A 17,867-nucleotide genomic window follows, 5' to 3' on the forward strand; every position below is an offset into this window, starting at 1 on the left:
GTACATCAAAATCACCCACATCGCCACATTCGTAATGTGCGATGTGCATTATTTTGGAATTTCCTCTTTATGTTTCACTGGATATTGTGCTTAAACTAATTTTAGCACGAGCGTTGAGCACTATTTATAGTTTGAATAATCATTGCATAGGATGGAAAACAAAGGTCAAGGGTAGAAGTGGGTTGATCTGAAAATGCCATATTGCAGTAAAGGTTAATGTTGAGAAAACCCTCAATTTATTGTATGAAGTATTAACTATAATAATCTCACAAACAAATTCGTTGTCATTTCAGCACTTTTAATATTTGACTCAGAGAGGCACAAAATAAAATATACAGGGCTACCGTCTCTACGTGTGCTTCCACAAAGTGACTTCCTGTTCCGGCCGGTGAGGTCCACCAGCCGTCAGGCAGGAGAGCAGCAGAAACACAAACAGCTTCTTTGCCTCTCAGAACACACAGACGCACACATGCACACACACTATTCCGCCGCTTGCCTCACTCTGCCGAGACTTTTTTTTTTCTTCCTTTTAGCTCTCCTTAGTGAAACTACAGTGTGTTTCCACAATTGTTTCGTATCTTCAAGTCTCCGTAACACCTTTTGAGGTAGATAACATTCTCCAGTCACCTCCCAGTTCCCACTGAGTTGTGAAACACACCAATCTTTTGTCCAAGGTCATATGATTACATTTTAGTGCCACTGAGCTCAGTAACAGAATTAAAAAGGAGAATGAACTTGAATAACAAAATTTTGGTTTTCCAAAAACTCAAAACTAGACAATGTTTACTTCTTCTAAATATGACAGACTGTAACAGTGTCATGCAGCTTTTTAAACCAAATTACCTCGTTACCCTGTTTGCTTTAAAAGTTGATTACTGTATTGAGAAGGTTGCATTTCTGGTTGGTTAAAAAAATAAGAGTTGAGTACTTCCTCTTCCTGCAATTTAAAGTACAATTCAACAGACACACAAAGTGATAAATTCAGTTCACGTAAGGAAAAAAAAAACCTAAAGGGAACATACAACAACAACTGAACAAAACACACACAAATAAAAGTGATATTGACCACTGGACTCACAAGTATTTTCCAAGACACAAATAGAGGAAAATACAACTTTTTTCACTTGAAAAAATACTGCTAGTTGAAAGAAACTGCGGGGGACAAATAACATGGGATTTTTTTTTTTAGTTGAAACAACTGCATTTATTACATTTTATGATTGATAACAGTCATTTTTTTGGGGGGGTAACATTAAGACGTCCACAGTTTCTTTCCAATTTTTTTTTGGCACTTGCTCTTGCTATCTATTAATCTAAACTGTTTTGCTAATTTAAGTCTGGTGCTTAAAGCTTTTTTTTGTCTGGCAAAACATATATATATATATATATATATATATATATATATATATATATATATATATATATATATATATATATATATATATATATATATATATATATATATATATATATATATACAGCTTTGATGTGACACAGTCACAACGCAAACTTGTGAGATTATATATAGTGCAAAAGTCTGTCAGTGTATGATAACTTTTCTAAATGATGATGTCATCCAATAAAGGACTAGATGATAAAGCAAAAACGTAAATAGATTTTTGGCCACTCTTAAATCAAGTTGACAAAAGCCAACAAAGAGTGGGTTTAAAAATCACTGAGCTGCAGCACAACAACTACCCGCGATGCTTTACTTGACTGAGGACACAAAATTCTGTTGTGCCTCCCGCAGTACAAAAAAAAAATAAAAATACTAGATTCAACATGACAGTCGAGGGTGAGTGTTGACAACGTGACAATAACGAGGGTAAGGTGAAAAAACAAAATGACCTCGTCACGAGTTGAAAAATATAAAGTGTCTATGCTCTATTTTTTTTGTAGTGCGGCCTAGTGTGGGCGCACTACGTTCGCTCCTTTACTCGCGAGCTTGCAAGACCTCTTCTCCTTTCAAGAACCTGTTGACTAACCATCACGTGATTCCGCCATCCCGTCTAAAAACGAACCCAATTAAGCAGCCTGCCTTTCAAAATAAATGCCTGCTGATCGGTATTCAAGGCGACGGCCTGCAAAATGGGGTGGGAGTTGTATTTTTAATGCCCACCCCCCCTTTAAGAGTAAATGGTGATAACTTCCCGCCCACCGCCTCGGACAAGCAGGACTCTGTTTAGACCCTCAAGCAAAACCTCGAGGAATTCCATATCTGAGAGGGGAAAAAGTGAAGGAGCATTAAGTCCAAAATAATGTCTAACATGATAAAAGAACATATTATTAATGGAGCTTTGGCGTCATCTAGTGGATTTTAAGGGGAATTCCAGTGTCCAAATCTGCCACTAGATGGCATTAAATCAACCTTCTCTATACTTGTGTTTTTCAGCGCGAATAAAGGATACAGTTCTCGTCTCCTCCTCGGTTCTTGGGTGGTCCAGGCATGTTGAGCAAAACCAGGTGGGCTCCCTGCGACTTGTTGACCACCACCTCGTTCAGTTTGATGGCCGTGTGCATGCGGCGGACGTTGGTCTGGTTCCTTGTTTAACAAAATAAACAAAGAAATATCATTTATGCGGTACAGTGCTTTTCTTAACGTAAAAGTGATCGGCAAGTACAGCTGTGGCCATTTGTTTTAGCTGCAAATCTAATTTGTGTTTCATTAAAACTTTATTTAGAGTAAACTTTTTTGGCTATTTCTAGCAGTAAAATCTTTAACTATAGTTATTTGATAGCAAATTGAGTTGTACAATTAATATTTTTAAAAACACCTTTCCACTTGCTGTTTATTAAAAATTATATCACATGTGCTCAAGGCTCAGGTAACCGACCAATCAGAGCTCAGCTTGTGATTGTCTTTGATCAAACCCAGAAAATGTGTTTTTAAAGGTTTTAATTGTAATTAAAAATATATATTTTGGTTGTCAAATGAACATCTTCACTGCCAGCACAGTTAAAATGTATTGTTTGATGTCTATAGCTGTCAACTGAAGTGAATGAATTAATTCTAAATATATTTACTTTACACTATTGAAAAATGCTAAATAGGTTTAGTATCTCTCTAAAACTTTGCTGTGCTTGCCGAGTTCGGAATAGGGCCAATACCTGCAAATGTTGACTTTTCTCACATTTGATAAAATTCAAAATAACAAAACTGAAATAAATATGTACATTATTTAATAACTATGTAAAATAACCAAAGCCTTTCCTGCCAACTGCGGCTGCCAAAACATGTGGCTTCAACTGTACGACTGTATGTTAGTGATGGTCGGCCACAAACAAGCAAGCGCCCAACAAAAGTTATTTCAATTTTCACGTCAACATTTGCCTTATGCTAAAATATGAACACACATGAACAAAAATGAAAGTGAAGCAAGGGGTGTAGAAGCACACAGGACAAACACAAAAGTGGCATATACACATGCAGCCAGTCTAGGGCCAATAGAATGCAACTTACAAGCTCCCCCACTCTCTAGAAGGAGAAAAATGGGACAGAACAGAGACAGGCTTTAGATGCATCTAAAATCAGCGCTACTATGCAGCTACTATGCACCAAGCGGACCCATTTGAGACCCAGCAAGATGTAGAAAATAACAAGTGTCTCTCTAGTAGTGATGACTTCATAACGATAGACAAGGAGTTAGTCCACAATCGTGTGCACGTGGGCTGAATGGGGGCGGGGCTAGTCGTGCACTAATATCGAAAAGGTGAACCAGTGAAGCCTGAATGCCCATGCCATGCAAATTTGTCTCATTTCACTGTCATCATCATCTTTCCACGAAGCGCACAAGCCGCTTTGGTAGCGGCGATGACATTTGTGCACATCAGTCAACAATTAGATGAATAGTCCTGCTGATTTGTTCTCCAACCACAAAGGTTTTTTTTATATCATTGTATTGTTGGTTTGCGCCTTGTTGGTGTGTGAGGAGTTTGTGTATAGGACAAAAGACCCTCTAAAGAGAGTCAAAATTCTGCTAAAGAAAAAGTACTTTATGACTATGACACCTTCCAAAATCTCTGAATTTGTAACATCTTCATGTATGACATCACTCACCATATTTTTCATACTATAAGGGGGAATCTTTTAATTGTTCTCCAAAAAAATCGACTCAACATGCGGCCTTATAACCCGGTGCACATTATAACCTGGTGCGTCTTTTAACTCTGTGTGCCTTAAAACCCAGTGCACCTTACAAACTGGTGTACCTCATAAATGGTGCGCCTTATAACCCAATATACGTTATAATACGGTGTGCTTTATAACCTGGAGCGCTTTACAACTTGTGCACCTTATAACTTGGTGGACTGCATGGTCAAAGACTAAACTATTTGTGGCTGATCCAGATTCTGCAACTTGCAGCACTAAATCACACCTTACTTTTGACTCGTATTAAGAACCTAATCTTTTACATTAATGACATATTCTCTCACTGCAATGCACATGTTCCAATGGCTACTTTTCTATCCATTTTGACACAATTGAATTTTAGGCATTATCAGCTGAAGGCGACTTACGGCTTCATGTTGAAGAGGTCCCGCATGGCCACGTTGGAGTTGGTCTCGCGGTTGCGGTTACGCTCGGTGAAAAGCTTGTCCTTGGTCCAGGTCATGTGGACCCGGTCGGGGACCGCTTCGGACTTGTCGTTCATGGAAGCGTGGGAGGCCGTGTTTCTGTCATGGATCAGTTGGGCCTGCCGGAGATGGAAATGGCTTGAAAATGTACACAGAGGGGGATGCGTGCGATACGTAGCACGAAGAAAGAACATCAGTGTCCTCGAAAGAATAGTTGAAGGGACGCTGGGAAGATTGGATGATTGTCCACAAAGGGAACAAACACAAAGTGGTGAAAAATACTGAAGGAATCCAAAGCATAGGATGAGAACATCGGGTTATAAACATGGGAAAACACAGGCACGGAGACCACTATACAATATAAAACAGTGAACATAAGACAACGGGCCACATTCACTCATTTCTGACCAAGTTATTTCCTCATATTCATTAAAAAAAAAAAAAAAAGTTATTCACAACAACAATCCCTGTACAACTAAACTGCAACATAATAACTCATAAGAACAAACAGAGGTGGGGTAAATAGGGCAGTGACTGTATACAATAAATGGAGAGTATTGTTGGATCCAGTGGAGATTAATCCAAAAGCTTACTTAGTCAATATTTGGTTTTATAAAAAGGCAAAAAATAATCAGAGATGTTGTCACCTCCCTTTGGAATAAAAAAAAAACCAGTGAGGTCATTTTTTGCTAACAATACTGTCCATTCTTTGGTCAGGGATATTTTGAATTTAGGGTGGATATTATACGGGCTTGGGCAGCATTCTTGGGGTGTGACGGGTCGGTATTCACAAAGCACCACAGAGCTCTTCTGGTACATTTTGAACATGCTAAGATAAGTTCAATAAAGCTGATTGGAAAAAATAATCACAAATACAAATGTTGAACTGATCTAAACGATCTGGAAATTCACAGGTATTGATTTCATAGATTATGGCAGCAAGGTTGTGCTCAGCTTCGACAATTTGTTTCTCTGATCTATTGCAAAAATGCTAAATCATGCAATTTGTTTGGTTTGTTTACTATCATGATTTATTGTTCGCACTGGCATTTTTTTTAACACTGAAAAAAAAAACCTGTCAACTGCGAAAAAACCTTGCAGTATTCTTCCTACCGCCATCATCATCGGAATCGAGAATGACGCCTTTGTCGGAAAATTGCATCACAAAAAAACGGAAAAGGGAGTCATTATAACACAATATAGCAACAAGTTGCTCTATGTTCCAATTCATTTGCTCTTAATTTGAAGAGAAAATTGTACGGTTCCTCTCACGTTATTAAGAAACATTAAATTAGATTTGCTGAGACCTGCAGAAACATTTAGAATGTCTCACGTATCCTCTGAAGTGCCTTCACATACCCCCTTTTGAGAATTTGTGATCTCCAGCGCTGGTTTTTAACTATTTTAATGCCAGCTATAAATAATTTAAAAGAAAAAGACTTACGTTCAGAATGACAAACAATTTGGCATAATAACAAGAGCTGCACTGTAGACAAGTTTTACACTTTGTGAAGCCTGGTAGGGACAGTGGGGGTTGACGAAATCCACTACCTCATCCTCCTGTGTGTCCTCCGTCGGAGAGGACTGCCGGCTGAGGCTTGCGCCCTCGGCAGCACCTTGGTTCTTCCTCCGGATTGAGTTACGTGATTCGTCAGTGATACTCTGAATCTGAGTAGTGGCGGCATAGGCCCGAAAGGTGATTGCAGATAAAAAGGAAATTGGACCAACTGTCAATGAGTGTCATTGCGATGGTGGATATAAAGTTGAGACCTTAGTTTTGCTTTTAACTGATTGCAGTGGTGATCTGTACAATAACAGAAGGCAATGATGCTGGATGTGTGTTACTTATCGACAGGTTAAAAAACAAAACAAAACAAAAAAAAACATTCATATATTTTGTACACGGAGAACAAAAAAATAAACAGTGGCTAGTACCTCTCGCTCCCTTTCAGTCTTGGATAGCTGCATCTGTTTCAACATCTGAGATCTCTGCTCCATCACTAGAGTCTTTTCATAGGTGAAGGCTGAGATGTCGTTATCATGCTGCGCACAACAGAGCAAAACATCCCCACCACCAGTCACAATGACGTTCAGTTTAAATTAGATACTTGACTTATTCTGCCATTTTCAACAGTACAAAGATACTATCTCAGAATATTAGATGCTGTATTTTTCCATTTTTTCAACTCTGTTGTTTAGTGTGATGTGGTTTATTAAGGATTTCTGACCATAGCACTTCAATACATTCGCCCAGTCTCGTCACATCTGACCAAGGAGATTACAAAACATGTCACAGTGGTGGACCAACGAAAGTTGGCCATTCTAAATATTTATCAGCTATTTGTGAAACCGTGTGGCAGAGCACAAGCAAGAGCGCAAAAAAAAAAAAAAAAGAAGCTACTTAAGTTGTATTAAATGAGGCCCAGTGCAAGAAAAGCAGCCATCTCTGCAGTGCAACATTGCTTTAAGGTCATCAGTGAATGTGCCTAGTGTGACAACAAGAATAGCTAAGAAGGATACCAGGACACTGTGTATTGTGCATTTCAGTGCAAAAAAATCGAATGGTATGTGAAGTAAATAAATGCTTTCAAAAATCCGAGAGCTCTTTCCTTACAACTAGCCCACTCAAAAATTGAGACTCATGGCGATTAATCCAAAACGGCAAATATATGTACAAAAGTTGTTTTTATTAAGCCATTGCGGCTTTTAATCAGGTGTGTTTTGATGTAGAGTTACACATTTTGCCACTTGCTATCGACTCAAAATTGCATCAAATATATGCAGGGCACAGATAACAATCAATCACGGCTCAGCTTATCAATGACACAAGACAAATCCCGGAAAACAGGTTAGCTCTGATTACCGGAGCCTTGAGCACATGTGATGTCATTGTTTGTTGAGAGCAAGTGAAAAAATGTTTTTTAAAGGAATGAATTATAGATGAAAAATAATTTCCATCTCAAACCAATTCTCGTCAAAATATTAACCTTTTCTGTTGGAAATGGCTAAAATAGGTTTAGTATCCCTTTAAATCAGGCATGTCCAAACACGGTCCTCGAGGGCCACTATTTTGCATGTTTTTGAGGTTCCGGCCTCCCAACACACTTGTTTCAAATGAACAGCTCATCAGCATGCCGGAAAGCAGCCACCGAGGACCAGGTTTGGACATGCCTGCTTTATATCAAGTCTCCTTGAATTAAACGTCTTATTTAAAAGCATGCATCGCCTCATAAATCAAATAAGTAGAACAAGTCTTACCATTTCCACCACTTCAACCTCTGCGTTCAGGCGCAGGTGATAAAGGAACGTCTGCAGATCTTTTTTCATCTGTATGCTGTTGTCATCCATCTGGGCCACGGTGAAAATGCGCATCTTGCATTTTCTCCACACCTGAGAGAAAATTGTTGAAATAAATGGGCTTTATTTATTGTCCATTGTGTCCTTTTCTACCTTCAGAGCCTACAAAGAGGAAGTGTAGGAGTAGAAAATCGAAACCACGGCAGGTTATAAGCTACCTTGTGCTGTCGCAGCAGGAAAGGCAGCAGCATCAACAGACCTCCATCATGAACCACCCACCACACATCAATGGTTCCCTCACCGAGGCGGTCTTGGTTGGTGGGGAAGCTGTCCACGTTCTTAGCTACAAGCAAGGCCTGGTGAGCAGATGTGGTCTCCCGTACCGTCTCTGGACAAAAACACACGACGTTTCGATCACAGTTTCAATGTCTATTCCCATTCACACTGTCTGGCTCCGTACCTATGAAATTCTTCCATGATTGTGGGTCATTGGATTGCTTCCAGGTTCCCGGCCAGGCCATTAGGACCGTGTTGTGCTTCATTCCTCCCAAGCCGGCTGACTGGATAAGATGAGAGACCCCATCTCTGAGGTTGGAAGAAACCACAACATGGCAGAAGCCCTTCGTCCGCTCCGCTGTCATGGAAGACTTTATGTTCTGGAGCAAATTGTAAATGAAAAAAATGTTACACATATAAATATAAACACTAATATACTGATATTTCGAATATATATTCAGTTATACCTGCTCGGCTTTTTTTGCTTCAGCTTCTTTGGTGAGAAAAGTCCCCTCCAATACATTTCCCACTATGGTTAGGCCTTTCCCTGCCTTCAGCTGAGACGTGAACGACAGCAGGCGAGGATGCTTGACAGCTTGGTCTGAGTCCAGGTTGAGTAGTACCAAACACTGAGGTCTGGATATATTAAAAGAAAAACAATTTTTTTTTTTCACTGGGTGTTTCTTTAACTGGAAGATTTCCAATGACCCATCAAGTGACATGGATTCAATGAATTAAAAAAAAAATGCCAAGAAAACATACCATATTTTTTGGACTAAAAAGTATTCTTAAAATCCTTTAACTACAAAACAAAAACCAAAAAAACAAAGTTGTACCTTATAATCAGGTGTACTCTATGTATGCATGTCGAAATGAAGTTTAATAATGTATGACTGATTTGCTGTAGTGGTTTGTTTTCCCTAAATGTATAGTAATGTGCACATAACAACATGTTGCACCTTATAACCAGCTGCGCCTGAAAACTCTTTGGATCTTATTGTAACCCATTTCAGAAATATATATGGAAATTCCCCCAAATTGATCTCTTCATTGAGACTGCATATTATTATCTGGTACACCATATAATAAAAAAAAATACAGTACTCTATAACATATTTTTTCCTATTTCTACACAGCAAATGAGATAATCAACAACTACAATCTTATAGAGAAGAAGTAAACTGTCCTTCTGGTTCAAGAGTTTGTCCTGGACCTGAGCAATAATGTACGACCTCTGCTTTAGGCCTGCATGCCAGCACAAGTCTGATTGCAGGTTTATCAAATCAGTCTTTTAAATTAGATATTGAAGAACAAGATTACGCAAATTCACTCACTTTTTTTGTCTCGATTTCATTTACCCCAGTCTAGCACAGAATCAGACGGCACAAATCAGAAAAAGGCGTACCTCCAGTTCTTGGTGTGTGGAGGAGCCTCCTCCAGACGAATGAGGGCAAAACGAGCTGCGTTCAGCGACAGGCCGCGGATACCGTCGCCCCATTCCTTCTCAGCCCTAATAAACAAAATAATGGGAAAAAAATAAACAAAATAATAGGAAAAAAAAAAAAAAAAAAAAAAAAAAAATATATATATATATATATATATATATATATATATATATATATATATATATATATATATATATATATATATATATATATATGTTAGAAGTCCCTCTCACCCTCTGTATTCAATGTATTTGTAGATGCACCCGGCGATGGCCATGGCAACAATGGCGTAATACCAAGACGAAATGAACATGAGTGCCAGACACAAGCTCATTCCCAGAAAGGACAGAGCCCTGTGGAAGAAAAAACACAATTAACAACTGACATCCACTCATTCATTACAAATTCCATCTATTTATAGAACGGTGTCATGCTTTTGCCTCATTAGTGCAGAAACAAATAAACCCATTTCGGAATGGACAGCTGAGAGGCTTAAAACTGGGGTAAAGTGATGAAATTGTTGGCTGGAATATTCTGCAGGCTTTGTTGCGGAATTAATCTTAATCGGGATGAGTTTGTGTCGGAGTGTGAATGAAAGTGAATGAAAGTCCAAGAGGCCATCGGACTCGTCTTGATTTACTTTTCCATTGTGTAGGCTCTTCATGCCCAAGAATAGATCACTAACCAGTGGTAATATTTGAAGCGTGGTCTCCAGTTTGGTGTTCGCAGTAAAGTTTGAACTGCGCAGGCCAGGTTGACAAACAGGTAGCACATAAGGAAAAACCTGTCGGAAGATAATACGTTTATATACCGTATGTCATCTTCATTGTAATTTTACAAAATATTCAGCGATAACACTGAACATTCAAATCTCGGCAACCCACATGGACAGGATCGGCGCCACGGCATCCAAAGAGGCGATGAGTATTCCAATCTCACAGATCCCAGCGGTCAGTAGAAGAGCCCATGTCGGTTCTCCGTTAGCCTTCCCATGACCAAATACCTAAAGAGCACATGGGAAAGTGTCCAGGCAAAAGGTTTGTCCGTTTTGACTGCATAGTTTATGTCTCACCTGTAAGAAGGGCACGATGCCGTCTCGTGCGATGGCTTGCAGAAGGCGCGGGGCGCCCGTCAAACTCTGGAGTCCGGCGCCACAGCAAGAGAAGAAGGAGCCAATCACAATGACCCAAGGTGAAGGCCATGACAGCGTGCCAATAACAAGGTTGCCTTTGACAGAATCACCAAACCTACAAGAGAAAACAAGACATGCATAACTGCTGCATAAACGTGTAGGAATGGCATGTTGGCGCTTTTCCAAATACCAGTTGATAACTATTCTGTTATATGGATTTTACGTTTTATCACACCATAGACAAACATCAGCAAGCTCCAAACATTTTTTTTGTAATATGTTTTACAAATAGGTATCATACTGAATTTTGTTTCATGACCTCAATTTGAACTGAAAAGGGTCACAATATGTTTTAATGCAGTGGCGTGTCTGTCTCTGTGAAGATTTTTGCCTTTTAAATCATTTATAAAAAAAAAATGTATACATTTATTTGGATCAGGTTTTCATGAACAAAAACATCTCCACATCAGGAAAAAAGCACACATTCTGTCCTGAACTAAAAGGATGAAGAAAGTCTACTTGTAGGTCTAATGAATGACTAGCAGATTTCTAAATAAGTTCTAATGATTTCTAAATGTGTGTGCTAAAGTCTTACTTGTCCCGAAGTAAAACGCCCTCAATGCAGGCACCAAAGAGCACGACACAGGTGACATCTGAGGCAAACTGTTCAGGAGAATATGAATGTTATATTATTCCAGTGTAACCAGAGCAGGCGTGATGTGCTAAATTTGAACCCAGAAGCAGAAAAGCCGAATGTCTTTACACACAAAAGTCCAATGTCGCCACAGCGGTCATTGGAACTCAGAAAACTAGACTCAGAAATTACACTTAGAACCCTGACATGGAAACATGAACTAGAATCAGAAACTAGACTCAAAAACTAGACTCAGAAACTAGAGCTAGACTCAGGTGTAGCCTTGAAAAACTATAGTTTTCTGAATAAATGATATAAATTAGTAAAACAGCTTGACATAACATCTTGAAAGCTGAACTTGACCTTCTGATGTGTCACTGAGAACCTAGAGGTTAAATATGTCAGACATCAATCTTATTTGACATTACAAAGCAAACTAAAGAATCAAAGATGACAAAAGGTGACATAAACATGATAAACATGTTAAAGGTGACAACTTTAGAACCTAATGTAACCCTTTAACCCAGTGCACCCTACTGTACATGTGAACATTTGCAAAAACAGATACGTTCTTTGAGACTGTGCCTTATTGCCTCCAAAAAATATCTGAATTACGATATGCGATGATTTTAAAACAGGGTAGCAGAACATCAGTTAAACAAATTTCAGTATCTAAGTAAGAAAATAAAAGGATACAGATGATGGAGGTGGTAAAGATAGCTAGGATGGTTCCAACCGGAATGGACCTTTGGGCATCCCGTAAATCGCCTGATCGATTAGAACCAGCCATGATACCTGAAAGGTCAGAAAAAACAAACGAATGAAATCTTAGAAACGCAACCACTGAGGGGTATTATGTGAGTGTATGGTTGGTAGTTTCCTCACCGGTTACAGAAGGGAAGTAGATACCGACGAGCAAAGTAAAGAAGGAAGCAATATCATTGACGACATAAGGGAGGTAGATGTCCTGAGTGGGATCACTTCCTCCCTCAGATGACAATTTCTTGCTTTCGACCAACATACCCAGCGGGCCATATTCCGACCACATGTTTTCTGAAATAATCATATTAACAGAAACTCAGGAACAAATGCATTTTTTTGTAAATGTAACTAATGCCCGAATGTCTGAGTTCAAACCTGAAATAACCCCACTGGTAAGTCCGGGGATGCCTTGAATCTGGGTCACGTTGTTATTCATGAAATACTCATTGCAGGTCGCATTGAGCTCGGTCCCGCTACAGAACAGCTTCCACAGTTGGCTGGTGGCGGTTACATTGTCAATGATGTCCATTTTAAGACACTTGTCGAAGTCGCGGTTCTGCAGGGTGCGGTTTCCCAACATACAAACACTATGATGAAAAAATAAGAGAGCAGGAGTTAGCTATGTTAATCGTGTGCTAGCTAATTTTCCTGATGGATCTACTTTTCTGTGTTAATCAACATGAATTCATCTTATTTGACAAAAGTGATCACCAAAAGTTCGAAATGGTGGCTCCTAGAAAGGTTTAAACCAGGAGTGACAAGGTCATTTCACTTCAGTGGCCGCATGACGGGAAATCTATTCTCAGACGGGTAGGACAGGTAAAAATCATGCTCCAGTAAAACTCCTCTACGATGAAACCGGCATGTGCAAAAATACCCTCCAGTGTGAAAAAATCTCATTTGTTTGACACCCACGGTTTAAACACATATATACTGATGTAAAGTTGACTTACGGGAAGTCAGGTGGCTCGAAGATGGTCTTGATGACTCCAGCGTAAATGGCAAGGATAGAGAGAATGACGCAAGCCAGGAAGACCAGCGCAAGTTTGTTGACATATTTGACTCCGACGAAGACAACCACGGACATCAGCGTAAGGCAGCACGTGCCGTAGACGCGCATATTATTCAGGAGGGCGTCACCTTCATCTTCCTTCTTTTCTGCCACAAAGATGGCCGCCTTAGGCACAATGTAGGTCTAAAGGGGAAGAGATGTTGCAAATCAGCATTGAGATAAAAAAATTGCTAATTACAATGGATGTATGTCAAATTTCCTCACCAACAGAATCTCAATGGTACCCAGAATGTACATTGAGCCTGCAAAGGTTGTACCCAGGTAGAAACAGAGACCTACAGCTCCACCAAACTCTGGGCCTAGTGATCTGGAAATCATATAGTAGGAGCCTCCCGCTGTGAGGGAAAAAAAGTTAAAAATTGGGAAAATATATATATATTTATTTTCTTTTTTAATTAATTGTCATCATACCTGGCACAACACCATTTGTAGCAATTGCACTCATGGATATGGCTGTCAACATGGTCTGGAAGGAGAACAAAAACTCAAATCAATACATTTACAATACATAATGCACAATAAAAAAGACTGGAAGCTCCCATAACACATAAGAAATCAGGAAGTTCAAGCTATTAAAGAGGAAGTCAACTCTTTTTTTTCACAATAATATAAGCTGTGCACCACCATTAAACAAGGTGTTAGGATTAATATTGTATTGGTGAAATATGAATTGAGCATCAAAATCCATCCATTTTTATTCATCTCATTTTGCCACTAGCTGTTGACCAAAAATTGCTCAGGTAATGGCCAATCACAGCTCGGCTTGCAAATGTCACATGACCAAACAAAATCATCTACAATGTCACAAGAAAGCACAAATTCATCGGACAACAAATGATGAACCATGGAAAAACGTTCCTTTTTGTCAAAAAAAAGTAAAAATGATAATATGTTCTAAAAGAGAAGTCAACCCAATATTGTTCTTTACAGTAATATTTTCTATGTAGTCACATGTGTCTAAACATGGCACTCTGATTCATATTGCAACTTTGGAATATTAATTAAGCAGCAAAATCCACCTGTTTTTACCCACCTCAGTTGGTGGCCATTTTGCCATAAATCTGTTTCTGAATACCAAAAGGTTCCTACTTAGAAGAATGTAAATGATTAAACATTGTTGTCAATAGTTATTTATTTTATTTTTTTGTTAACCAAATACTGTAATTACTATGACAGATGATTTAAGGGCATTTTCAAGCTTTTCACTGGTGACTATTCAAAACATCTATATTTATTGTTTCTTTTGTCTTATCATATGACATGTTATGACTTATCATATGACATGTTATGACTGAACTGTAATATTTGGAGCACAGGTAAAAACTTTCATTTTCATTCCTTTCTTACCATTTCCATGCTGGTATGATTATATAATATACACAGTTGGGAGTCTTTGGCCTAGTTAAGCACTCATTTAGTCTGTTAAAACACATCTTAAAGGATTATGCTCTAAATCTCTTGGATTGGTAATGGATACAAGCTTTTCTGTGAAATCAGTGATTGTGTAGCGGACATCTTCATGATGCAGCGGGACCCAAAAGCTTCTTAATAAGACGAAGGGCAGGACGGAAGATAGCAGAGAAGTGGAGGTTAAATTAATTAAAAACAACAAAGACGGGGGGTGGATACACGAAGGTGAGATAACGAAAAACCAGAATGGAGAAAGCGAAAGCAAGGGGAACCTGAGCAGGGCCAAAGTCGTGACTATCCATGACCGAGATAAACCTCTGACTCGTTGTCGACCATCCGGTTTAAAACGGCAGACAAGCTGGAGTAAAGCCAATTAGCAGTTAATTTTACCGTTCACTTCCTCTTAAATCCAAAGCAGCTATCCAACTTTACTTGCGCTCTACCAGGAATACCTGATTTAAGGTACCACGAAGAAAAGTAATAGGAAGTTCAATAACACTAAAAATGATCTCAGTCTTCCATTATATAAATGAAAAAGACAGATGTATTTTTTATTAATTTCATAGCAAAACTATCCTTCTAGAGGAATTATTGTACATTGAAGCCTGAAGGCCCTCACCATTAACTTTATTCTTTTATCTTATTCCTCACACTATTTTGACATGCAACTCCTTCCGCATTTTTCAACAGATTCTCACCATTCCAACATATTCCAAAAAAATCACACAAAGTCTGCTTCTATTTTTCTCATTCCAAAAATGCAGTTTTCCTAAAATTTTAAGTTTGCGCCTCAAAATTCCTAATATGGCACAGCTTCCTACAGGTTATTTGCCAATCATTCCGATGGCACATTCAACATTAGATTGACATCTTTCCTATTTGAAATTCAAAACATTCAACGATTGTCAACATGCCAAATCTTTGCACATATTTCAGTTTTTCACACACTAAGTTATATTAGGACATTCTCCAATATTCTTTCAACATTACTTGACAGATTCAAATGGTTAAAATTTCATCATGTTCAGATGATTCAAGCCATTTCATTTATTATCCAAATTCATAAAAAATCACAAAATTTTCTAAAGCCCAAAATTAAGGGAATAAATTACACTTACATATTTGACAAATCTAAACCAAACTGTCATTCGATATCATACAATATTATTCCATATCATTCCACATCAGGGTATTTGCTACAATAAACAGCTCAACTTTCAAGTGCAATTTCTCCAGAAATTCCATTCTCTACTTTCCAAATGGGGCAGTTTTGAGTCTCTGCTTTGAATTCCACCAGACAACAAGAAGCTTGACCGATGTTACCAAAAAAGGTTCTTATGAATTTTGTGGCCCTACATATTCTGTGTCATTAAAGAAAAAGTCTATTTCTGGCAACCATGTCTCATTTTAGGTTAAATATAGTAAATCATTTCAAAACCTTCATATTGCTTTTACCTTTGCTTTTTTTTTTTTCTTGGAACGTTAGCTGGACTAGAACGCACAAACGATGACCTATAAGCATGCAGAGCATGTAAATAATGCAGAGTATGTAAATACTGCAGAGCATTTGGTTCAAGTAGAGAAAATGACCATTCATTATGTAATAGCAACGAACCTTTCAAGTGCATGTATAAGAGTCTGTTACCTGGTCTATACTCATCATTGAAACTGTTCATTGAGACTGCACCTTATCCCTTATGGCCCGAATACACAGATTTTTTTTCCCCTAATCATCATATTTTCCCCACAAACACTTTTTACTATCGCAATTACAGGATTGAGACCTTTATTTTTTCGATGTTATTATGTTTATTATTTAACCTTAAATGTCTGTCACATGTTGCAAAATGTGAAGGCATTTGTCATAAATCGGGAAGCATTCCTTCAGAAGGAAAGTAAAGAAAAAAAACATCCCGAGATTGCAACCAAGGGTTTCTGCATGTACTTTCCATGATTAATCTGAGGTAATCCATTGTCTGCCCCGGGATTGGGAAATATCAGCAAGTGTGTGAGAGTGCACATCGCAGTATTTCTGACACTTTGCAGATGGAGGGATTATGGGTTAAGCGCGGGGAGTGGAAAAAGGTTGGTCCTTCATTACGGCACATAGGCGGTAACCCACCCACACATGAATTTATATAATCATGCATGTGACTGCTCTGAATCACTTGATAAAACACACATGTTAACAGAGAGGCCATATTTAACAGATGCCTCTTTTCCATTTTTTTTTTTCACTGATCTAAATGCACCCTTGAGGCTGAAACAAAAACGCTCAATATTTTGTTGTTGGATACTCACACATGAGCAGCACAAGCCAACAATAGCCAGAGATTCCAAGATGCCGGCTGTGCCGACTATCCAAGTAAGGCGGAGAAAAAGGATGACCCCCAGAATGTTCTGGAGGCAGGGGAGATAGACGCCCATGAAGGTTCCCATTTGAGGACTCTAAAGAGACGGAAAATAAGGTCAGGCGATTCCATATTATGTTGAAAGCAGGTGTTAGCTGAGAATACTAAAATGTGTCCCCTCAAAGACAGACTGGCCATTTCCTCCCAAGGATCAGCCTAAAAATGTGTGTCCTCTGTTGTGTCAATTTTGTCTCAGCAAGACAGCGCATGGAACTTCAATAGAAAGGCCAGGATGTCTTCTAGTGAGCACATTAGGAATTAGGAGGGGAGCTCCAATGAATCAAAAGCTAATGACTATGAAGACATGTACACTACAGAAGACACGAATTAATAAACTGGGTCTCATGAGGACATTCAAATCAGCACATGGAACACATGACAGTACATTCAATCACCTTGACAGCTTTCTTTTTGGAGCCCTCGTCGTCATCGGCCTCCTCGTGTTCCTGGGCTCCCTGGGTGAGATTTGTGTAGTTTGCAAGTTTATCAAGAAGCGATGACACCATGGGGTTGCTGTCCATCTCCTCCTGCGAGAATAAAAAGAGGATTTAATTTATCTTTCAATAATAACACCATTTTTAAAAAACCCTTTTCACATTTCTCTCATAATCTTGATGTTGCGATTTTCTTAGTGAAAACAAAAACATATTTTTTGCCACTGAAATCATACATATAGAATAAATTACACGACAGGTAAGCTACATTATAAAATACTTGGCATTGGCCAGATTTAAGTGTTAAGCATTACATCTGAATTAAAATGCTTTCTATTTTATTTTTGTAACATTTTTAACCTTGATATATACCTTAAAATGTGCCGTATGATTTGGCCAGAGATTTGAATTATGAATTT

The 17,867-nt window shown here is 38.6% G+C and overlaps 1 protein-coding gene across 7 annotated transcripts in view; it reads right to left on the reverse strand.

Annotated features, from left to right (window-relative positions):
- Positions 1 to 281: 281 nt before the first annotated feature.
- slc12a7b (solute carrier family 12 member 7b) overlaps positions 282 to 17,867 on the reverse strand; it is a 38,260-nt gene continuing 20,674 nt past the window's right edge. For 4 of the 7 annotated variants that reach the window (XM_088402257.1, XM_088402259.1, XM_088402263.1 and 1 more), the window contains exons 3-26: positions 17,410 to 17,541; positions 16,905 to 17,051; positions 13,605 to 13,659; positions 13,398 to 13,528; positions 13,075 to 13,316; positions 12,497 to 12,708; positions 12,245 to 12,412; positions 12,056 to 12,154; positions 11,321 to 11,378; positions 10,666 to 10,840; positions 10,478 to 10,596; positions 10,279 to 10,377; positions 9,827 to 9,946; positions 9,554 to 9,658; positions 8,616 to 8,784; positions 8,333 to 8,528; positions 8,091 to 8,260; positions 7,834 to 7,965; positions 6,511 to 6,618; positions 6,127 to 6,243; positions 4,519 to 4,694; positions 3,461 to 3,475; positions 2,409 to 2,542; positions 282 to 2,218 (exon numbers count right to left, since the gene is read on the reverse strand). In XM_088402257.1, the coding sequence (XP_088258383.1) occupies positions 2,127 to 2,218; positions 2,409 to 2,542; positions 3,461 to 3,475; positions 4,519 to 4,694; positions 6,127 to 6,243; positions 6,511 to 6,618; positions 7,834 to 7,965; positions 8,091 to 8,260; positions 8,333 to 8,528; positions 8,616 to 8,784; positions 9,554 to 9,658; positions 9,827 to 9,946; positions 10,279 to 10,377; positions 10,478 to 10,596; positions 10,666 to 10,840; positions 11,321 to 11,378; positions 12,056 to 12,154; positions 12,245 to 12,412; positions 12,497 to 12,708; positions 13,075 to 13,316; positions 13,398 to 13,528; positions 13,605 to 13,659; positions 16,905 to 17,051; positions 17,410 to 17,541 (3,171 nt within the window). In that variant the 3' untranslated portion in view covers positions 282 to 2,126. The remainder of the gene's footprint in view (positions 2,219 to 2,408; positions 2,543 to 3,460; positions 3,476 to 4,518; positions 4,695 to 6,126; positions 6,244 to 6,510; positions 6,619 to 7,833; positions 7,966 to 8,090; positions 8,261 to 8,332; positions 8,529 to 8,615; positions 8,785 to 9,553; positions 9,659 to 9,826; positions 9,947 to 10,278; positions 10,378 to 10,477; positions 10,597 to 10,665; positions 10,841 to 11,320; positions 11,379 to 12,055; positions 12,155 to 12,244; positions 12,413 to 12,496; positions 12,709 to 13,074; positions 13,317 to 13,397; positions 13,529 to 13,604; positions 13,660 to 16,904; positions 17,052 to 17,409; positions 17,542 to 17,867) is intronic. The other 3 variants (XM_088402260.1, XM_088402258.1, XM_088402261.1) reach the window with 3 other exon arrangements.

The sequence above is a fragment of the Hippichthys cyanospilos genome, chromosome 19 (genome assembly GCF_059441005.1).
Source record: "Hippichthys cyanospilos isolate Australia breed blue-spotted pipefish chromosome 19, RoL_Hcya_1.0, whole genome shotgun sequence".
Classification (NCBI taxonomy): Eukaryota; Metazoa; Chordata; class Actinopteri; order Syngnathiformes; family Syngnathidae; genus Hippichthys; species Hippichthys cyanospilos.